Source organism: Macrobrachium rosenbergii, chromosome 2 (assembly GCF_040412425.1).
Source record: "Macrobrachium rosenbergii isolate ZJJX-2024 chromosome 2, ASM4041242v1, whole genome shotgun sequence".
Classification (NCBI taxonomy): Eukaryota; Metazoa; Arthropoda; class Malacostraca; order Decapoda; family Palaemonidae; genus Macrobrachium; species Macrobrachium rosenbergii.
In genome coordinates, this window is record NC_089742.1 from 73,552,315 (window position 1) to 73,571,421 (window position 19,107).

At 36.9% G+C, this 19,107-nt stretch overlaps 1 protein-coding gene across 1 annotated transcript in view; it reads right to left on the reverse strand.

Annotated features, from left to right (window-relative positions):
• The window catches only part of HPS4 (Hermansky-Pudlak syndrome 4 protein), a 363,238-nt gene extending 346,116 nt beyond the window's left edge, over positions 1–17,122 (reverse strand). Inside the window, exon 1 of the mRNA XM_067120928.1 lies at positions 16,969–17,122. Coding sequence (XP_066977029.1) covers positions 16,969–17,000 — 32 coding nt within the window. The 5' untranslated portion in view covers positions 17,001–17,122. The remainder of the gene's footprint in view (positions 1–16,968) is intronic.
• Between the last annotated feature and the right edge of the window lie 1,985 nt (positions 17,123–19,107).

Consider the following 19,107-nt stretch of genomic DNA (forward strand, 5'->3'; position numbering starts at 1 on the left):
GTTTCTTGGGCGCAATCGAGTTTTCTGTACAGTGCATAAGCCGTGGCCCATGAAAGTCAGCCACGGCCCGGTGGTGGGGTGTGTTCTCGGCGCCTATGGCGGTGCCAGACGCACGATCATGGCTAACATTTTAGTATAAAATTAAAACTGCTGATGCTAGAGGGCTGCAATTTGGTATGTTTGATGATTGGAAGGTGGATGATCAACATTTCAATTTGCAGCCCTCTAGCTTCAGTAGTTTTTAAGATCTGAGGGCAGACAGAAAAAGTGCGGAGAGACAGATAAAACCATGTAAATAGTTTTCTTTTACAGAAAACCAATAAGAAAAAGTGTAACTGTGCACAACCATTTAAAGAAATGATACGTCCTCTGTCATACTTATGTAAATTGACATCAGCAATGCTGCAAGAACGACCATTCCACATTTTGCAGTAAAGTGACTGAAAGACCAATATCCTGCAAAGCAAGCCACGCTCCCCAGACGTTAGTGGCAGTTCTCGTGAAAAAGATCTCTTGAAAGAGGGCCAAATTAGACGCCTTTCAGCAACAGTTTGAACCATGACCGCCATTTTTGAGGAAAAGACAACTACCATTTTCACAAATCTTGCCCAAGAGGAAACTTACCGGGAGGCTGCAGATATGCAGTTGGGAGAAAATTATCCAATGTATCTAATATGACTAGCTAAAAATAAAAAAAAAAAATAAAAAAAAAAAGACGTAAAAATGCGCCGATTTTTCTTCGACGCAATCGAGTTTTCTGTGCAGCGTATAATGCTGCATGAAACTCTCAGCCACAGCCCACGAAAATCTCAGCAGCGGCCAATGAAAATTTCAGCCACGGACGGTAGTGGCCTGTGTTCTTGGCACCTATAGCGGTGCCAGAAGCACGATCATGGTTAACTTTAACCTTAAATATATTAAAAACTACAGAGGCTAGAGGGCTGCCGTTTGGTATGTTTGATGATTGGAGGGTGGATGATCAACAACCAATTTGCAGCCCTCTAGCCTTAGTAGTTATTAAGATCTGAGGGCGGACAGAAAAAGTGCGGACGGACTGACAAATAGCCAACTCAATAGTTTTCTTTTACAGAAAACTAAAAGCAGGTCGGACGCACGCCGTACTGACCACTATGTCAATAGAGGTTTGTGTGGGAAGGTTTTCTAATGCTGTTTTAGTCGTGCTATGTGGAAGAGTTAATGGGATGGGGAGTCAGAAACTGTTTACAGCCCATGGCCAAAGCAAATAACAAAAGGGAGAAAGATTTAAAATGTGTTTGTCAACAGCCCCTTTCTTAAGGGTTATATCTGTAACGAAAAACAAACGGTATGAACAGTTTCAAGATTGAACTGCGCAAATAATCATTGAATTACACAACCACGGTTTGAGAAACGGCAACCAGAGAGCTGAAACAGTACCTAAACAGAGAGAGAGAGAGAGAGAGAGAGAGAGAGAGAGAGAGAGAGAGAGAGAGAGAGAGAGAGAATCTTTGTGTTATTAATGAAATGAACTGCCTAAGATTCAATCCTATTGACTAGGGACCCGAAAGACGGAGAAACTTGAGTGAGAAAGCAGAATTCCAAACATGTATCAAAACTGGCTAATCATTTGTTCAACAGCTGACTTCTTACCTCATCTTTCGATTCCCATTCTCTTCTCAATGTCACAAGACAGCTACATTCTCTCTTCTCTACAGGTCCAATTTCAACGTTGCATACGTCATGTTGCCTTTTACCACATTCATTAGGAGCAAATCATTGATCACGGATTGGACAGCTCCGACAACTGCTTTCTTCTAATTATATATATATATATATATATATATATATATATATATATATATATATATATATATATATATATATATATATATATATATATATATATATATATATATATATATATAATATATATATATATATATATATATATATATATATATATATATATATATATGCTATTTGGGCATATTTTCTCTCGTTTGCAATTTCTACTAAAATCTACGGCACTGTTTGCAGACTACCTTTTTATCTAGAAACTGAATCTGTTTTAGCTTCATTTTCTCTACAGGTAAACTTCTCGGGAATAAAGAAAGATTATTCACGTTTGCTTTCTTTTAATTCTTATAGTCGACGGCCCGTTTCCTCTCTTATCGGCAACATCTTCAGGATTAAATTGCAAATTTACATAAGCAGTATTTATTACAACATGCGGACATAAGAGCTAATCTTGAAACGTAATGTATGACTTTACTGAAATGATGAATTTCTATTGGTCGTCGGGTCTCAATCTGTCACTCATAGTCTGTGCGGTAGCATGGGCATTTCTGGTGCTCGGTAGGACACACCCTATGTAATGGCGTGCAAACAAGGGCGTGATTTCCGTCCTGGCCGATAGTTTTGATTTGCTCCACTACCGGTATTTTCTCCAGTATCCGGCTCCTCATTGGATGGGTCGATATCGTACTCGGCTAGCACTCTCCTGGGCCCGCGTTCGATTCTCCGACCGGCCAATGAAGAATTAGAGGATTTTATTTCTGGTCATAGAAATTAATTTCTCGGTATAATGCGGTTCGGATTCCACAATAAGCTGTAGGTCCCGTTGCTAGGTAACCAATTGGTTCTTAGCCACGTAAAATAAGTCTAATCCTTCGGGCCAGCCCTAGGATGGCTGCTAATTATCTCAATGGTATGGTTAAACTAAGGTATACTTAACTTTTCTTCTCCCGTATTCAGGAGTGTTCCGTTGCTCGTTTCTCCCTCCGGACTTTCACAGATGTCTTGTGGTTCCCTTGAAGAATGGAGGATGAAGTCCGTGTTCCTTTGAATGTTTAATGCAAGCCGTTGTTAGTTTATTCTTACGGCTTTTGCTATTTGCAATCTCTGAAATCAAGCATCTCTAAGCACGATCTCTGTGCCTTCCAGTGATTCTTCCAGTGTTGGTTTACAGTCACAGGCGTCTACTTAATGTTGGAATACAGTCCCTAGGTTGCAGTGAGCCTGCAGCTGTCGTCGTAGAGTGGTAGTGGTGCGACCTATACGGCAATTGCTAAGGGCCTGACATGTCCCTTTGATACATTTAAACTTTTATGTATGTTGGTCGACTCCCACATCTCTCCACAGGGGTCGGTGCTATTCCGCGGTGTCCGGTCAATTCGACCCGGGAAATTCGTTGTCGGCTAATTTGCCCCCGGAAAGTTCGTCGTTGGTCAATTCGTTGTCAAGTCATTTCATCGACAGTCAATTCGTCGAGATGATAGAAAAAGGGAAAAACATGTATCTGTATTTAAAAACGTTCAAATCAAGAAGCCAGTGATCATTATAGACATTAAAAATAAAATTTAAGATTGTGAGCAATTGCTTTTAGAAAATTAATTTTTGGGCTTGAACCATATTTTTCTATGACATTTTTTTATACGTATGTTCATATCTCTGTACTTTTTCTTTCTCTTCGGATAAATTTCTGCAATTTGGCACTTGCACTGGCAAACCTTTCCTCACATTTAAGCACATCAATGAGTTTCCAAATATTTGGATAGCTAATATTCACTGTGTGTTTCAGCGCGCCGTGGAAGGCTTTATTTGTAATAGGCAATGCCCAACAAACATCGATCCCATACATTCCATATAGTTAATGGAAAGGGAGGTTCAAGGCGTCGCGTCATTTGTCCTCTTCCTCTAGGTGGTCCAATATCATTATTTTCAAAATAGAATGCAACAGACTGTGGAATATCATCATCATCATCTTCTGCAAGTTGTTCATATCCATCTATAACATCATCAACCGGCAGGAAGGCAAATGCAACAAAACAGCGCATTTTTTTATTATTAAAACTATTGTCTTCGTGATATCTGCATTTCAGTCCTCCTTGGACAATATGCTTGTACACGTTTTTGTCCTAAATGAAACAGGCAGCATGACAAAATCGACCCAGGAAACGATTCCAGAAATCCATTATGGGCTGCTTTTTCGAAATCCATAAGTTATATTTTCAGGACCATCATTCTGCAGTAATTCATTCATTTTGCCAAAAAGTCTACTGCATGTGTTTTAACTTTTGTCAGAGAGCAATGCGAACAATCGTGGGACATTCAAAATATTAATTGAATGTGCACTACATATAACTGAAAAAATAGGCTAGAGCAGCACTTGAATGTTCCATCTGCCGCCCAGTTCTTGGTATTGTTTTAACTGTCGAAGTGCTTCGTCACTTGCAAATATTAATATTCGCTTTGAATCTTCCATCCCACTGTCATATTGCAAAAACTTTTCATCATTGTCAAGGCAGGAGTATTCACTCGGAATGGAAAACCCAACATTTGTAAGTGGGGTAGAGGGATAGCTGGAATCAGCTTGCCTGCAATGTCTAATATTCCTATTAAGCTGTGCAAACGGAGGTATTTTCGACAATGTACAGTCATTTAAATTGTCAACTTCACTAGCGACAACTAAATATTTGAAACCGTGATCCTTGCATTTACATCTGCAGCAGTTGAAGCGTGATTATGGATCCCAATTTTCTTAAGCTCTTTATAGTCTTCATCTGTAAGAAGTCTCGCCTTGCACGCATGTTTTTCGCATCTCCAGTACATCGTAGACCCATCAGCATTGTTTATTTTTTGTGTATATATAATTTCCTTGATCGACCACTTTGTTTTTTCCCTTCTCTTAAAGTTATGGTCTTGTAGGTAGCCATGTTGGTCAGTAGACGTACTGAACAAATCTAACTCGATTTGCTGTTATTTTTTCTAAAAAAAATTTTCCTATCTACAACTGTCCAGCGAAAATTTTAGTTCTAAAGTGATTGTTCAAAACTTTTGCCCGAAAATTGCATTTACGGTATTTTCTCCTTCATTTCCGTGTCTTGGGGAGGAATTACCTGACGATGAATTGACCTGGCGACGAAGTGACCAACGACGAATTGTCCAGGGATTGAATACAGAATTTAGACCAAAGGCCAAGCACTGGGACCTGTGAGGTCATTCAGCGCTAAAACTGAAACTGACAGTAAAAGGTTTAAAAGGTGCACAAGAAGGAAAACCTCGCAATTGCACTATGAATCAATTGTTAGGAGAGGGTGGAAAGTAAGATGGAAGAAAGAGAATATGAAAGGAGGTGCAGTAAAAGAAACGAAAGGGGTTGCAGCTAGGGGCCGAAGGCACTCTGCAAAAAACCTCTAGTAATCCCTAGAGTGCACCGCACGAGATGCACTGACGGCACTATTTTCCGGGGACAAATTAATCGACGACGAATAGACCAGGGACGAACTGTCCTAGCATCCATTCCGTATTACGAGGCTGCTGACAAGTTCAGACGCAGTAGACTCGTAATTGAACACATTCGTTACGATTTGTAGGTGTGGCACTGTTGCCAATTATCCTTCTCATGACCCTGACCTTAAACTGGCTGTGATGCCCCCAGGTCTTGGGGTAAGCAGCCTCATTCCAAAAAGACTTGCAAAGAATAGGAAAGCTTGCTTCCTCTGCAAGCTACATACTGTATGGCTGAAATGTATTGATTATATAAATATAAAAATTTACGTACTATATACATCTATATATAAAAATACACACACACACACACACACACATATATATATATGTGCGTGTGTGTGTGTGTGTGTTTATGAATTTCTCTTAAATACATTGTGACAATTTTTACGTTCGCAAATGTTGAGCCACAAACATCGTTTCATGTCCAGTTCACTATACCTCGGGAAAAACTTACATCCAAGGGGAATTTTAATTGATAAGTGCTTCGTTACTAGTAGGTATCGAACCACTGCCTGGTTGAGTTCCTCGGTGGGTGAGCGGGTATCGTTCTCAGCTACCACTCTGTTGGTCGCGAGTTCGAATCTCCGACCGGCCAGTGAAGAACAAGAGGAATTTGTTTCTGGTGATAGAAATTCATTTCTCGCTATAATGTGGTTCGGATTCCACAATAAGCTGTAGGTCCCGTTGCTAGGTAACGAATTGGTTCTTAGCCACGTAAAAATAAGTCTAATCCTTCGGGCCAGCCCTCTCTAGGAGAGCTGTTAATCAGCTCAGTGGTCTGGTTAAACTAAGATATACTTGACTTTTTAACTGCCTGGTTGAGAAACAACGATTTACTGTAACTTTTGAACATGAACCATCAGTGTTACAAGCTTACCTATCAGCTATCCTACTGGAAAGTAGAATTCGACCAGCAGAGTCGATATCACTCTTGACAGCTGGTTGGTCAAAAGTCACCATGCATCGTTGTTGCTAAGGTAGGCAGCGGTTTCAGTCCCACTGGTGACGAAGCTCTTGTTAGTTATAATTCTCCTTGGGTGTAAGTTATTCCCAAGATAATAGTGAAATGGATATCAGACGATATTTGTGGCTTAATATTTGAATGAAGAAATCTATGTATGTATGTGTGTATATGTGTAAATATATATATGGTATATATATATACAGCATATATATATATATATATATATATATATATATATATATATATATATATAAATATATATATATATATATATATATATATATATATATATATATATATAAATATATATATATATATATATATATATATATATATATATGTGTTTGTATATATATACAGTGTATATATATATATATATATATATATATATATATATATATATATATATATATATATATATATATATATATATCCCTTTGTGCAAATTGCACAATGCCCATGTGAGGTATGAGAGAGGACTACTGTGACAACTCTCCTTTATGAAAGTGTAATTAGGATGCCAAATGAAAAGATGAGAAAAAGGTTGGAGCAGTTGAGAAGAATTAACTGTGAGGTTTACGGGACCCAAAAAGAACAGAAATGGTAGAAAACATGGAGATATCTCGAACCAGTAAAAAAGCTGGAATAGGTGAAAAGACTGATGAGAACGTTTTAAGATGGTTTAGTCATATGGGAAGAGTAAAAGGGAGATAATCTTGCGAGGAATGTATCAGTCGGATGTCTTAAATAGCAGAGAGAGAGCCCGCAAGGGTTGTTTACACCGCAAGAAAGAGGTACTCGACAAGGATGGCCCTTAATATCCAGGATGAGCAAGAATGCTTGCAAGATAAGGATTGGGGGGTTCGACGTGGTGCTGCATAGGTGTATGAAGCAGCTACTGCAGTAGAAATTTCTGTATGGTGCTCATCCATAATTCAGCTATTAAAGCAAGTTTGGTAGTGACTGTTCTGTGTTTTCTTTCTCTGGCGCCCTCCCCTGCTTAGGAAAATGGTATAATTTTGAATACGTACATATTTTTAACGTGTGTGCTGTAGTATGGGTGCTACATTTACGAAAGTGTCATAAAATCAAATGTATTCAGTAAAAGGAAAATGTCTAATCAAAGGTGCATCCATTGTATATGTGATGGTATAACTGCTGAATTTTGGATAGATTCCATGTTCTATATGCCACTCGTAATGTACACTTCCTGTGCAACAGAACCGAATTTCTTCCCATTATTGATAATTGTGTTCGTGACTCGAAATCGCCAAGGAGCAGTTATTTAACCTGAGTCTAGGCACTACATACCCTGATCCAATTTACCTTGGTGTTGATGCAATATCATGTCCAAAGCGGAACAACAAATATCCAGGTTGTTTTACCAACTCTCTTTCTCAATACATCTAACTGTTTGTGTCTGCAGTCTCAAAAAGTAATTATCTCTATACAGTGAGCCTTCATGCATCAAAGTCATGACCACTGCTGACACCCACAAGCTAGAAACCATAGCCAACTTACTGACCATTTTTCGAACACTACTGCCTTCTGTTATAAGCTGTGCAAGTTAACGCATATGACGATCCATTAGTTTTAGTGGTTATTGCCGGTAGTTACTCTAAAAGCTATGAAAAGCTTTTGAAAAAAAAATCAGTCTGCAAGTCTAAGTATCTAATTAAATCATGACACACTATCCACCATTCTTTTTCATTAAAAAGAAATCTGTCCAGCATTCTGTCCAGATATTAAAGGAAGACAGCTGTTCAAGTAACTGCAAGCGATTTCAATACGTACATAACTGGAAGTCTAGGGTCAATGACTGTCGGAGTTCCTAGGCTTAAAACCGCTGTTTTTGCGAAAGAGATTACAGTTCGATATAAATTTAATTAACACTGATTATGATTTGGGTAGTATTACTCAAGATTAAATTCCCCAACTTATCTTCCTGCGGCTGCTCTGATTCGTTATCTAAAGGTGGCAAATGGAATAACGTATGAACCGAATGCTTGGTGTTCTAGGGAGTCTTGTACAATCAGGTAAGGCGTAGTAGGCAAATCTTATTGCTATGATAAAAAGAAATGTATTACTTTCACACCCTTTTGTATTTATGCGTTGGCATCTAGAATGTTAAATTAGGAAATTAAGTCGGAATCCTCTACCGAAAATAAATATATAAAAAAAACAACAGTATGTCCTGCAGTCCATGAAATAATTCTAAAAGCAGCTTGAAATAAGTAATGAGCACAAAATACTTATATCAAAAGAAGCTGGTTTACAGAACAGGGAAAAGGATAAGTCCATATGAAAACATTAGAAAGTTCATGAAAACCCAATGAGAACTTAGGAAAACAAGTAGAAAATGTGCCGAGGTTTCTTCGGCGCAATCGAGTTTTCTGTACAGTGTATAGTGCTGTATGAGCCGCGGCCCATGACTTTCAGCCACGGTCCCGTGGTGGCCTGTCCTATAGCGTTACCAGACGCACGACCACGGCTAACTTTAACCTTAAATAAAATAAAAACTACTAATGCTAGAGAGCTGTAATCTGGTATGTTTAATGATTGGAGGGTGGATGATCAACATATCAATTTGCAGCCCTCTAGCCTCAGTGGTTTTTAAGATCTGAGGGAGGACAGAAAAAGTGTGGAAGGACAGACAAAGCCATCTCATTAGTTTTCTTTTACAGAAAACTAAAAATCCAGGATTCATTCAAAGTAAATTTGGAACCAATTCATGATGAACAAGAGCACACATGCTAAGGCAATTTTTTTTATCAGGCACTAAACGTCACCTTGATATACAACTTCCTTAAGCCATAACAAGTAAATTTATCCAGAAAACATGCTACACACACCTTATGTTACGAAAAATCGTAATGGGTGTCGTGTACCTTATTCAAAACCATTCAACAAGCATATCTTTTCAGTATAATTTGTTGCAAGGTACCCCTTTTTTCTTCGAATTTTTTGGGACAAGTATTTCAAACATATGTCCAGATATTAACTTATGCGATTCTGGGACAGTTGCAGGTAATCATCTTGGAAGGCTCAAATCTGCCATTTTCTCATCCACGTGTTTTTCTAAAATATAAGTTTTGAATTCAGACAACTGCCTGAGGAAGAATATGGTTTCGAGTTCTTTCAAGATACTTTGCAAAAGACTGTTGCAAAGTCAGATTCTTTCGTATCTTTGGTATTATTGTACGATGTTCTTGAATGTCAAGGCAATCGCCTAAATGGCTGAAATAGTCGGGCATAGCCTACACCACAGTGTTTGCTCAGTATATAGATTTTACACATTAAACAATTACGTTGCACTGAATCTCTGTTCTACGTGTTCTACTTGTCAAAGAGTTTAAAAATGTGAACAGCATTATCAAAGTAACTGAGAAGTAGTCCTGAAAATAATTAAAACCTTAAGCTTGTAGTTACAGATGATATGGTACGTTGTAGTTTTGGCAATGGTGGTAAGCGATGCTTGACAATTTGGCACAAAAGCTGCACAAATTATACTGATAAACAAAAAACGCAGAAGGCAAAAAAAAAAGAACAGCAACAAGAGACTGTCAGTCCTGTCAAGACTAGCCGAGAGACTGTCAGTTACAAACATGGGCAATTCGACTTATGAAGCATCACCACCACTGTCTGGTGACACTGAAAATGAACTATCCTGTTGCTGTCGGAAAATCGTTAACATTTATTATTGGGAAAAAAACTGCAACATTTGGACTACATAATTAAGCTTTAGAATAATCTATACTGACTGGGGACAAATGCAAAACCAACAGAAGTGACTGCTAAAGAATACCAATGCACATGTGACACCTATTACTTTAAGACGACACTTTTAATTTCCTAAAGCTCTTCTTAACTTTAAGGGTGAAACTGATGGAAAAGACAAAAATTACCGACATGTTGCTAAATTTCTTCAACGCTGACAGCTATTTCAGCCATTAACTCATTGCTTCTTTAAAGCTTACCAGTTTTACAAAGGAACTACACTCCGTCATATATACAGGGTGGCCCCCTCGCAAAAAGGGCATTTCAGATTCACATTATGCATTTTACACACTGTTGCCTGGCTCAGAGCCAACACTCTTGACTTCATTGAACCTAACGACTGGCCCTCAAAAAGTCCAGATCTCAACGTAATGGATTTTATCATGTGGGTTTACTGTTACAACAACTTCAATTGCAGAGGAGAGAGGTCACAGACACACAATCCTTAAAAACTCTGTTGATGAAAGCTTGGAACAATATCCCGCTAGAAGTCGCCCTCTGGAAGTTGGCTAGACCGTCTACGTTGTTGTGCAGCTGCCCACGGAAAGCATTTTGAACACCACATCTAACATTTGCGTTCTTGTTCTGTTTTAACAATGTTTCTGTTAACAACAACTGTTTTGTTTCCAGCAATTATATAAACTGTACCAAATTTCCTGTTTTTTTTTTTTTTTTTGAGGCACCCTGTAGCTGAGTACTATAAAAAAATTAAAGATTAACCAAAAATATAAAAAAAAAACGAAAATTATTAAGGAAAATTTCACAGATCAGGATGATTCTCCATGAGAGTTCACAAGACTGGATCTTCCATTGTCTTCTGCTGGAGGAGAAGAGAGAAGTCTGAAGACACCCGAACATTCAGAGAAAGCTGCTGCAATGCAAAGCTCGCTGCTTCAGCAACCACAACCCTCATACAGCCATCCTCCTAGTGAGCAATTGCAGTGTCTCTGATCAAGCCATTTAGAGGTGGCTTCTGTAAAACTGCCTGAGAGTTGTGCATGTCATTTCCCCAGGTTGCAGTCTGCTTACAAGCAAATCTAAGACCTATTTCAATAGGGATGTACCCTAACCTAAAATTCCCTTAATCTAAACTATCCTAAGGTGCCATGCCCGGACCTACCGCGAGGGATTCGCCCAACGTGGACCCCCAAAGTGACAGTGTGTATACAGCAATGATGTGTGTGCAACTACTCTGTATCACAGTGGTTTCATGTTTCAATTTCTGAATCCATTTGCAGAATTTCTTTATTTCATGTTAAGAGTTGTGAACAACGGTTCATTATTCTCGTGTATAACGCTTTTAATAAAACTCTTAGAAATAAACCTACGAAACAAATTACGTTGCTCATTCAGTCAAAATGAGTAGGCATTTATGGAGAGGTATTTCAGCGACAAAATAAAAATTTAATTGTGAATAATCGCAGGGACATATCTTTCTGAAAAATATAGCTGAAAGTGAAGTTTAGAGGAATTCATACACCAACAAGAAATTGGATATCGTGGTTAATAAAATCAACAAGTGCACTTACAAGTCCAGTCACGCAATTTCACCAATTCTTTCTTCGAACTCACTTTACTCTCTTCAAACCTAATAACCGCAGGACAGTGTATTCAAGTAAAAAGACGACAAATATATTCTGGAAAAGCGAGCCTTCTCGAACGGATACAGGATACCCTGTAGCTTATGACAGCGTTTAAGAACAAAACAGCCTCAGCCCTCTCGTGAACTGAATTGAATATAGAATTTCGACCAAAGGCCAAGCACTGGGACCAATGAGATCATTCAGCGCTGAAACGGAAAGTGGCATAAAAGTTTGAAAGGCGTAGCAGGAGGAAAACCTCGCAGTTGCACTATGAATCAATTGTCAGGAGAGGGTGGAAAGTAAGATGGAAGAAAGAGAATATGAAAAGAGGTATAGTAAAAGGAACGAAAGGAGTTGCAGCTAGAGGCCGAAGGCACGCTGCAAAGAACCTTAAGTAATGCCTACAGTGCACCGCATGAGGTGCACTGACGGCATAACCCCACTACGGTGTCAACCCTCTCGTAGAAATGAAAGCAGCAGTACCCGAATATCCACAGCCATCCATCAACATCGCTCAAAAATTTCTATTTCTGTTAAGTGTTGGGACGAATTACAAAACCCGACACATTCTGATAAAGTGCCTTCATCAGTGTGAATTCACACCCGGGTGATGGAACACCGAAAGTAAAGGTGCCGCTATGTGCTGCTAAATTCCCCAATTTCCTCGATACGGGCTGAGTAGGTGCCAGCAGATATTGGTGATTTAGGCAGTTCTAGAAGGTCTAAACCACGGCGATTCCGATCGACAGATTTTTCGTAAAGGACATCACAGGAGAAACTCATCACATTGTGAGGTAACCGTAGGTAAAATTTATGATTTAAATTAAACTGCCAAATCGTATGATCGTGTTTCGGATTAGAGAGAGAACACTTATTTCGAAGAATCTTTACGGTAAAAAATCTGCTTTTATCGTTAGTTTATACAATGACGGTATATTTTGCCCGGTTGAATATTTTCTTTTCTCTTTTCTCAGAATTAAACCATAAGTACATTTAATTCAACCCGAACTTGTAGGTCTATAGTAAACCAGCGAGAAGAATTTGCATTTTATGTTGATGTTATCAATTTAAAGATATATATATATATATATATATATATATATATATATATATATATATATATATATATATATGTAATATTTGTAATATTTGTGCTAAAAATATTCAATGGACAACAACGCTACAAGGCTCTTATCCAAACAGGGAATGACTGAAGACATTCACCTTCGGTAGCTAGGAGGACTCGATCCCCATTCGGTCTGTTTCGAGCAAGGAGGCTTGGTTTCGCGTCTACCAGTACACAGGTGAAATTGGGGGTGAGCTGTGGTGGGGAAGGGGCGTTAAATCTTCACGCCGTAGTTACTAGAGGCTCAGTGTGTAGTACTTAAGACGGTACTTTGAACATTATTTTCGATATATCTATATATATATATATATATATATATATATATATATATATATATATATATATATATATATATATATATATATACATATACATATATTTAAAGAGAGAGACCACTCCCAGAGCTGAAGGGAATTTCCATACACAGCAGAACAACTTTTAGCATGTATTTTCGTGTAGGTTTTAAGCAAAAATGCGAAAAAATATGCATACAAGTGAGATAAAAGTTATTCATCACGAAAAATTTACGCCATATGAAGAAAATTTATAATTACTGTATATAAGCAAACTGTACGTTGAATCAGAATATATCTCATAGTATATTTTGCTTATATACTGTATTTAAAAATTTTCTTCATACGACAATTTTTTCTTGTTGATCAACAATTTCTTTCTAAATTATATATATATATATATATATATATATATATATATATATATATATATATATATATATATATATATAATCTCTGGAAAACCGTATTCATTCAATAGTAGTAATACTGTATAATACATGGAGCTCTCACATGACTATCTTTATTCATGTTCAAACGTAGGCTTGTAAGCATTGTTTCATATGCATGCAGGCAATATATCTTCTACACACAATTGCACGCTTAATATTCATACACACATTCAATACGCCAAGGACTCATACAACCGACTTGTTTACGGTCTCAGAGCTTGTTATTTTCCTCGAGTCATTTCCCAGTTCAAAATGCGTAGTCTGAGAAACCCTCGGCAACGTGTAAATTGAGTGATGCCAACACTGATCAAGAGAAAGTAATGTCAACACTGAGGAAAAGAATACGATTCTCATACAAGTACATCACTTTTCAAGAGCTCCTTCGCCCTAATAGTATCTGAACCTTTTTCCCCTGGTGTCCTAATTGTTCCACAAATTTCCTGGAAGGTTTCATCAACATGTCCTCCTTGCAGCGAAGAGCGCCTGGCCGCATGTTTTCTCTTATTGGTCAATACATTTCAACCAACCAACACTTAGGAAACCCTATTTCCTCTATTGCTCCTCCGAATCGGTTGATCTTATGTGCAGTAGTCTCGTAGCACATTAATTTTTTACAAACAGAACACTTCGTACAGCTTTTTGGTGGTTAAAATCCACTGACGTGCATGCATATATATATATACACACACACACACACACACACATATATATATATATATATATATATATATATATATATATATATATATATATATATATATATATATATATATATATATATATATATATATATATATATATATCCAATACAGCGCGAAGGAACGCGTGCTTAAGAATACCACTAAGCCCACGTCGGAAGGTGAGTGAAAACTGGGACTTTGAACAAGTACTTTCGAAGTTGATAATGCAGAATAAACTACGAAAGTACTTGTTCAAAGTCCTGGTTTTCACTCACCTTCCGACGTGGACTTAATGATATATTTATATATATATATATATATATATATATATATATATATATATATATATATATATATATATACAGTATATATACACATATGCACGTCTAGATCCCGATGCCCACATGGCCTACAGGCTGCATTTTTCTTTTACAACATGTAGATATGGTCAGTTGACACTAATGGTTTACACAGCCAAGAGATAGGTAGGTGCTCACGGAATGAATGCACCTACACTAAAACATTCCAAAACAAATGGTTAATGAGTGTGTGATTACGACTGTCTTCCTAGGCTATAGTAAGATTGACAGCCAAACCCTTTTAACGTGTCGTAAATCTATTTTTGTCGGTGAATAAGGTTCCCAAGTCAGAGTCTTCTGAGCAGAGTGAAAATAATGTTATAGCTCGATGACTTTACTGTAATCGGTGCTACTTTGGCTTGTTAACTATGCGTCACCTACTCCGAGGTGCTAGTACTAAACACCGTATGGTAAAAGTAAACGGCCGCACGAAAAAAAATGTTTATCAATATAATTTGTCGACCTCACCATATAGAAATGGGTGTATATAATACTTTGACCCCGAGGGGCTAGTACTAAACACGGTGCCCCAAGGAGCTTCCGCCATGTTTAGTACTAGCACCTCGTAATAGGTAACGCGTAAATAACAAGCCAAAGTAGCACCCTATAATCTGCCGAGAAATCTATGTATTATCTGTTTTTATGATACTTTTGTTTATTCACTTTTTTAAGAATACGTAATTTATAAACTTCACTCAAAGGTCACATACAGTCATTCTCATTGATGTTTGGCAACCTTCATCTGGGGTTAGGATAGGCCTTCAAAAAACTTAGACATTCGGCCTCTAGGACTCATTGTAAATTTCCGAGACTTATTTTTGGAAAGAAAAAATAGCGTCTTCGAAACTGCAAAATACGGTAATTTCCCTTGGGTGCAGGTGTTTCCTAGACCCAAAAATATTATATTAATGGAATACTTGTATATATATACATATATATACATATCTTATATACAAACATATATAAATATATATATATATATATATTACAAATAAATATGCAAATATATATATTATATATAAAATAAACTATATATATATATATATATATATATATATATATATATATATATATATATATATTATGAGAGAGAGACAAGGGGTTTTATAATCAAGTAGCTTTTTTCATACAAATTAATGCCGAAATTTGTTTAGGCATACATCGTTTTCTGAAAAGAGTTGTATTAATATTAATGAAATAAATACATTTATGTATATACATATATATGTACTGTATATATATGTATATACATATATAAGTATACATATATATATATATATATATATATATATATATATATATATATATATATATATACTGTATATACGTATACACATATATATGATCGAATATTTAAAGCATCACTTTAGACGTGACTCGCTATATTTAAAATAAATCATGACGGTGTTTCAGCTTCTCAAAAGACCCCGTCCTGAAGTAGAGATTCGAATGTTGTGAATCCATAAGACGTGCACAAGCGAGAAAGGCTGCACGATGAGAATAATACCGCAACAAAAATGAAAGAACCTTCAAAGTGTTTTCTTGGCGTTCGTTGCCAAAAATCGACCGACTGTGAAAATTTCCATGCACAACTATTAAAATGATGATAGTTTTCTGCTCAGCACAAAAGCTGCCGAGCTAGTTGCGTTGTTTGATATACATAATTTTGAGGATACTTCTCACCGCATTTCATGATCCACTTCTGGGAAACTACTTACATTAGATATGTGAACATATACCGATTGTAAGGAATAAGAAATGTCACATTAAAAACTTCAATACAGATTCGAAGGTTCCGTGCACTCAAATAATGGTTGTGACACAAAGAAAACTTATATAACATCTTGATACATTTTACGGATCAATTATATAAAAAATATAAACTTGGTATCCTGATGATTAAAATAACAATTTCTGATTAGTCATTCTCAACTTAAAAGTATAGTTTATTTAATCGTACCTTGGATGAATTTGATTAGCCTAACCCCAGATACTTGAACCAAAGCAGTTTATTCAGTGCTGACACCAACCTGCACAAACACACATAATTTGCAATAAAAAGAATAATAATGACCCTAATTGACGGTGTTTGACCTTGTGGCGAGGCCTTAGTCTCATCTTTCGTATAAACCTCAGCAGGCCGATCTCAGTCCTCAACCGTCATCGAGTTTCAACTCTCCTACTTTCAAAACCTGATTTATGAGTTTGCTGTGAACGATTTCCCAGGAGAAATTCACATTCAACCGTTGTGTGTTTTAACATCCTCTTTCCTCTTCATCCACATCCAACCGTCCTTCCCCCCTATCCCCCGCCCCCAACTCCATAACACCCTTTTCCCCGACTAAATTCCCCTCACTGAATGCCTGAATCTGGTCAACGCTAGAAATGAGCTATGTACACCAACGTCTACTTAACGTTATTTCTACTACTGATAAGGTCAAAGGAGGCCATATGCCGACTTACCAAGTTTTATCCTTCACAGGTGACTTCAACATGTCACATGGCAAAATGGGCACACCGTCAGAGCGTCAAACTTGAACCTGCCCTTCGAGGATTGGATGACAACCCGTCCTACTCCTAACACCACACAAATGACACTGCAGCAGACGACGTTCAGTCAGCTGTTTATCTGGTGGGGAAGGAGTTTAGCGTTCTTACCGCTAGAGGGCTGAGATTCACACATGCGCTATTTTGATTTATATTCTCACACATCATACCAGGTAATAATGATGATGAAGATGGCGGTGAATTACACCCTTTATCGTTTTTCGTTCGCCTCGGCAATTTTGCCGCTAAACGACCAAAGTTTATTGGTATTTGCCTCGACTAAATTTACTTGGAATAATATGAAAGACAGCGAAGATAATGAGAAGCCGAATCAGACTGTTCATTGGGAGAATTTAATGAGCAATAATGACTAAATTTCAACATAAAAAATTCTGATAAAAACATTCGGAGAACTATGTAGATACGTAATGATTCTTCGATGTACCTTCAACATGATATCCACGCTCAACATATTTTTCATTACCAAAGGTAAGCATAAATACGAATGATGTCAGCTTTCTTAATAAAATAATACCAGTCTTTTTATTCGTCTTCCATTGCGGTATGAAAATGTACAAAAGTATTTTACTTTAAAGATATCATGAACTGTGATGACTCTTCTAATTTTGATGGCTTCATCTCTCTCAACGAACTGGAAAGACTGACGGTACATTTAGCGCATGCTCAACACTATAATTTGAACAGCAATCACAAAACTGTACAGGTGTTAGTTATCCTTCAGAATTAAAATGAAAGGTAAACTGATTTTCAGTATGCGATGCGCTCGGTAATGATTAAACATTCAACAGAATGACAGTGTCAAACCCTGGAACCTTATTTTGAACGCATCGATTCATCCTAGGATAATTCCCCGTAGCTGCACGAGTAATCACATCGGCTGTTTCCATTCGTGACATGTCAACTTTCCCCAGAAGCTCATTATTGCACTTGTTTTGATGACTTAACAACGTACCGCTAGCATAACTGTCTTTTGAAGTACCATTATGAAAAACTCGTGGATTTTTATTCGACTTTTTGCTGCTTGGTTTAAGAGAAGAAACGCTTTTAGTGTATTTGAAAAGCATCGTTACCATAAACGAACGCGTTCTGAAATTGTGTCGAGAAGCACGCAGTTCTTGACGATAAAACTCAGAAATTTTAGCTTTCTAAATTACTTGATAAAGATATGTAAGGTTACAAAAAGGCATAGAAAAAGAGAGTTTACGGTATAGTGACCACCGACAGGAAAATGAATACTATTATTTTAAAAAACGCTAAAAAAGATAAAAAAAAAAAAAAAGACAGAAGTGCAACGTTTCGGTAATATATAACGATCGGAAACGTAAACCAGTGGTTTCAAATTCCATCTTAGGCTGTAGACTTAAGAGAGCCTGAGGACGTCTCAATGTTAAGACGGCATTGTGGCTTTCTGCAATACATAAATTATGTAGTTTGTAAAATTGACCAGTAGACACCATCTCTCTCTCTCTCTCTCTCTCTCTCTCTCTCTCTCTCTCTCTCTCTCTATCTATATATATATATATATATATATATATATATATATATATATATATATATATATATATATATATATATATATATATATATATATATATATATATATATATATATATTTAAAGTCCTCCTGGGCCTCTGTAGGCTCAAAGGGCAGGCAATATAATATATATATATATATATATATATATATATATATATATATATATATATATATGTGTGTGTGTGTGTGTCTGTGTGTACAGATATAAAGACGGCATTGTGCTTTTATACAATACATACGCAGTTAGTAAAATTGACTGGTAGACAACTCCTCTCTCTCTCTCTCTCTCTCTCTCTCTCTCTCTCTCTCTCTATATATATATATATATATATATATATATATATATATATATATATATATATATATATAGTATAAATAGTCAGCAATAGAAGCGTTCCGTGGAAATCGGAGACAATTAATAAATATCAAAACCTTTGCTTGAATGAAGAGCAACTTTTAGGTGCGACTAGTTTCGGAGATTTACATTCCCCCGTCAT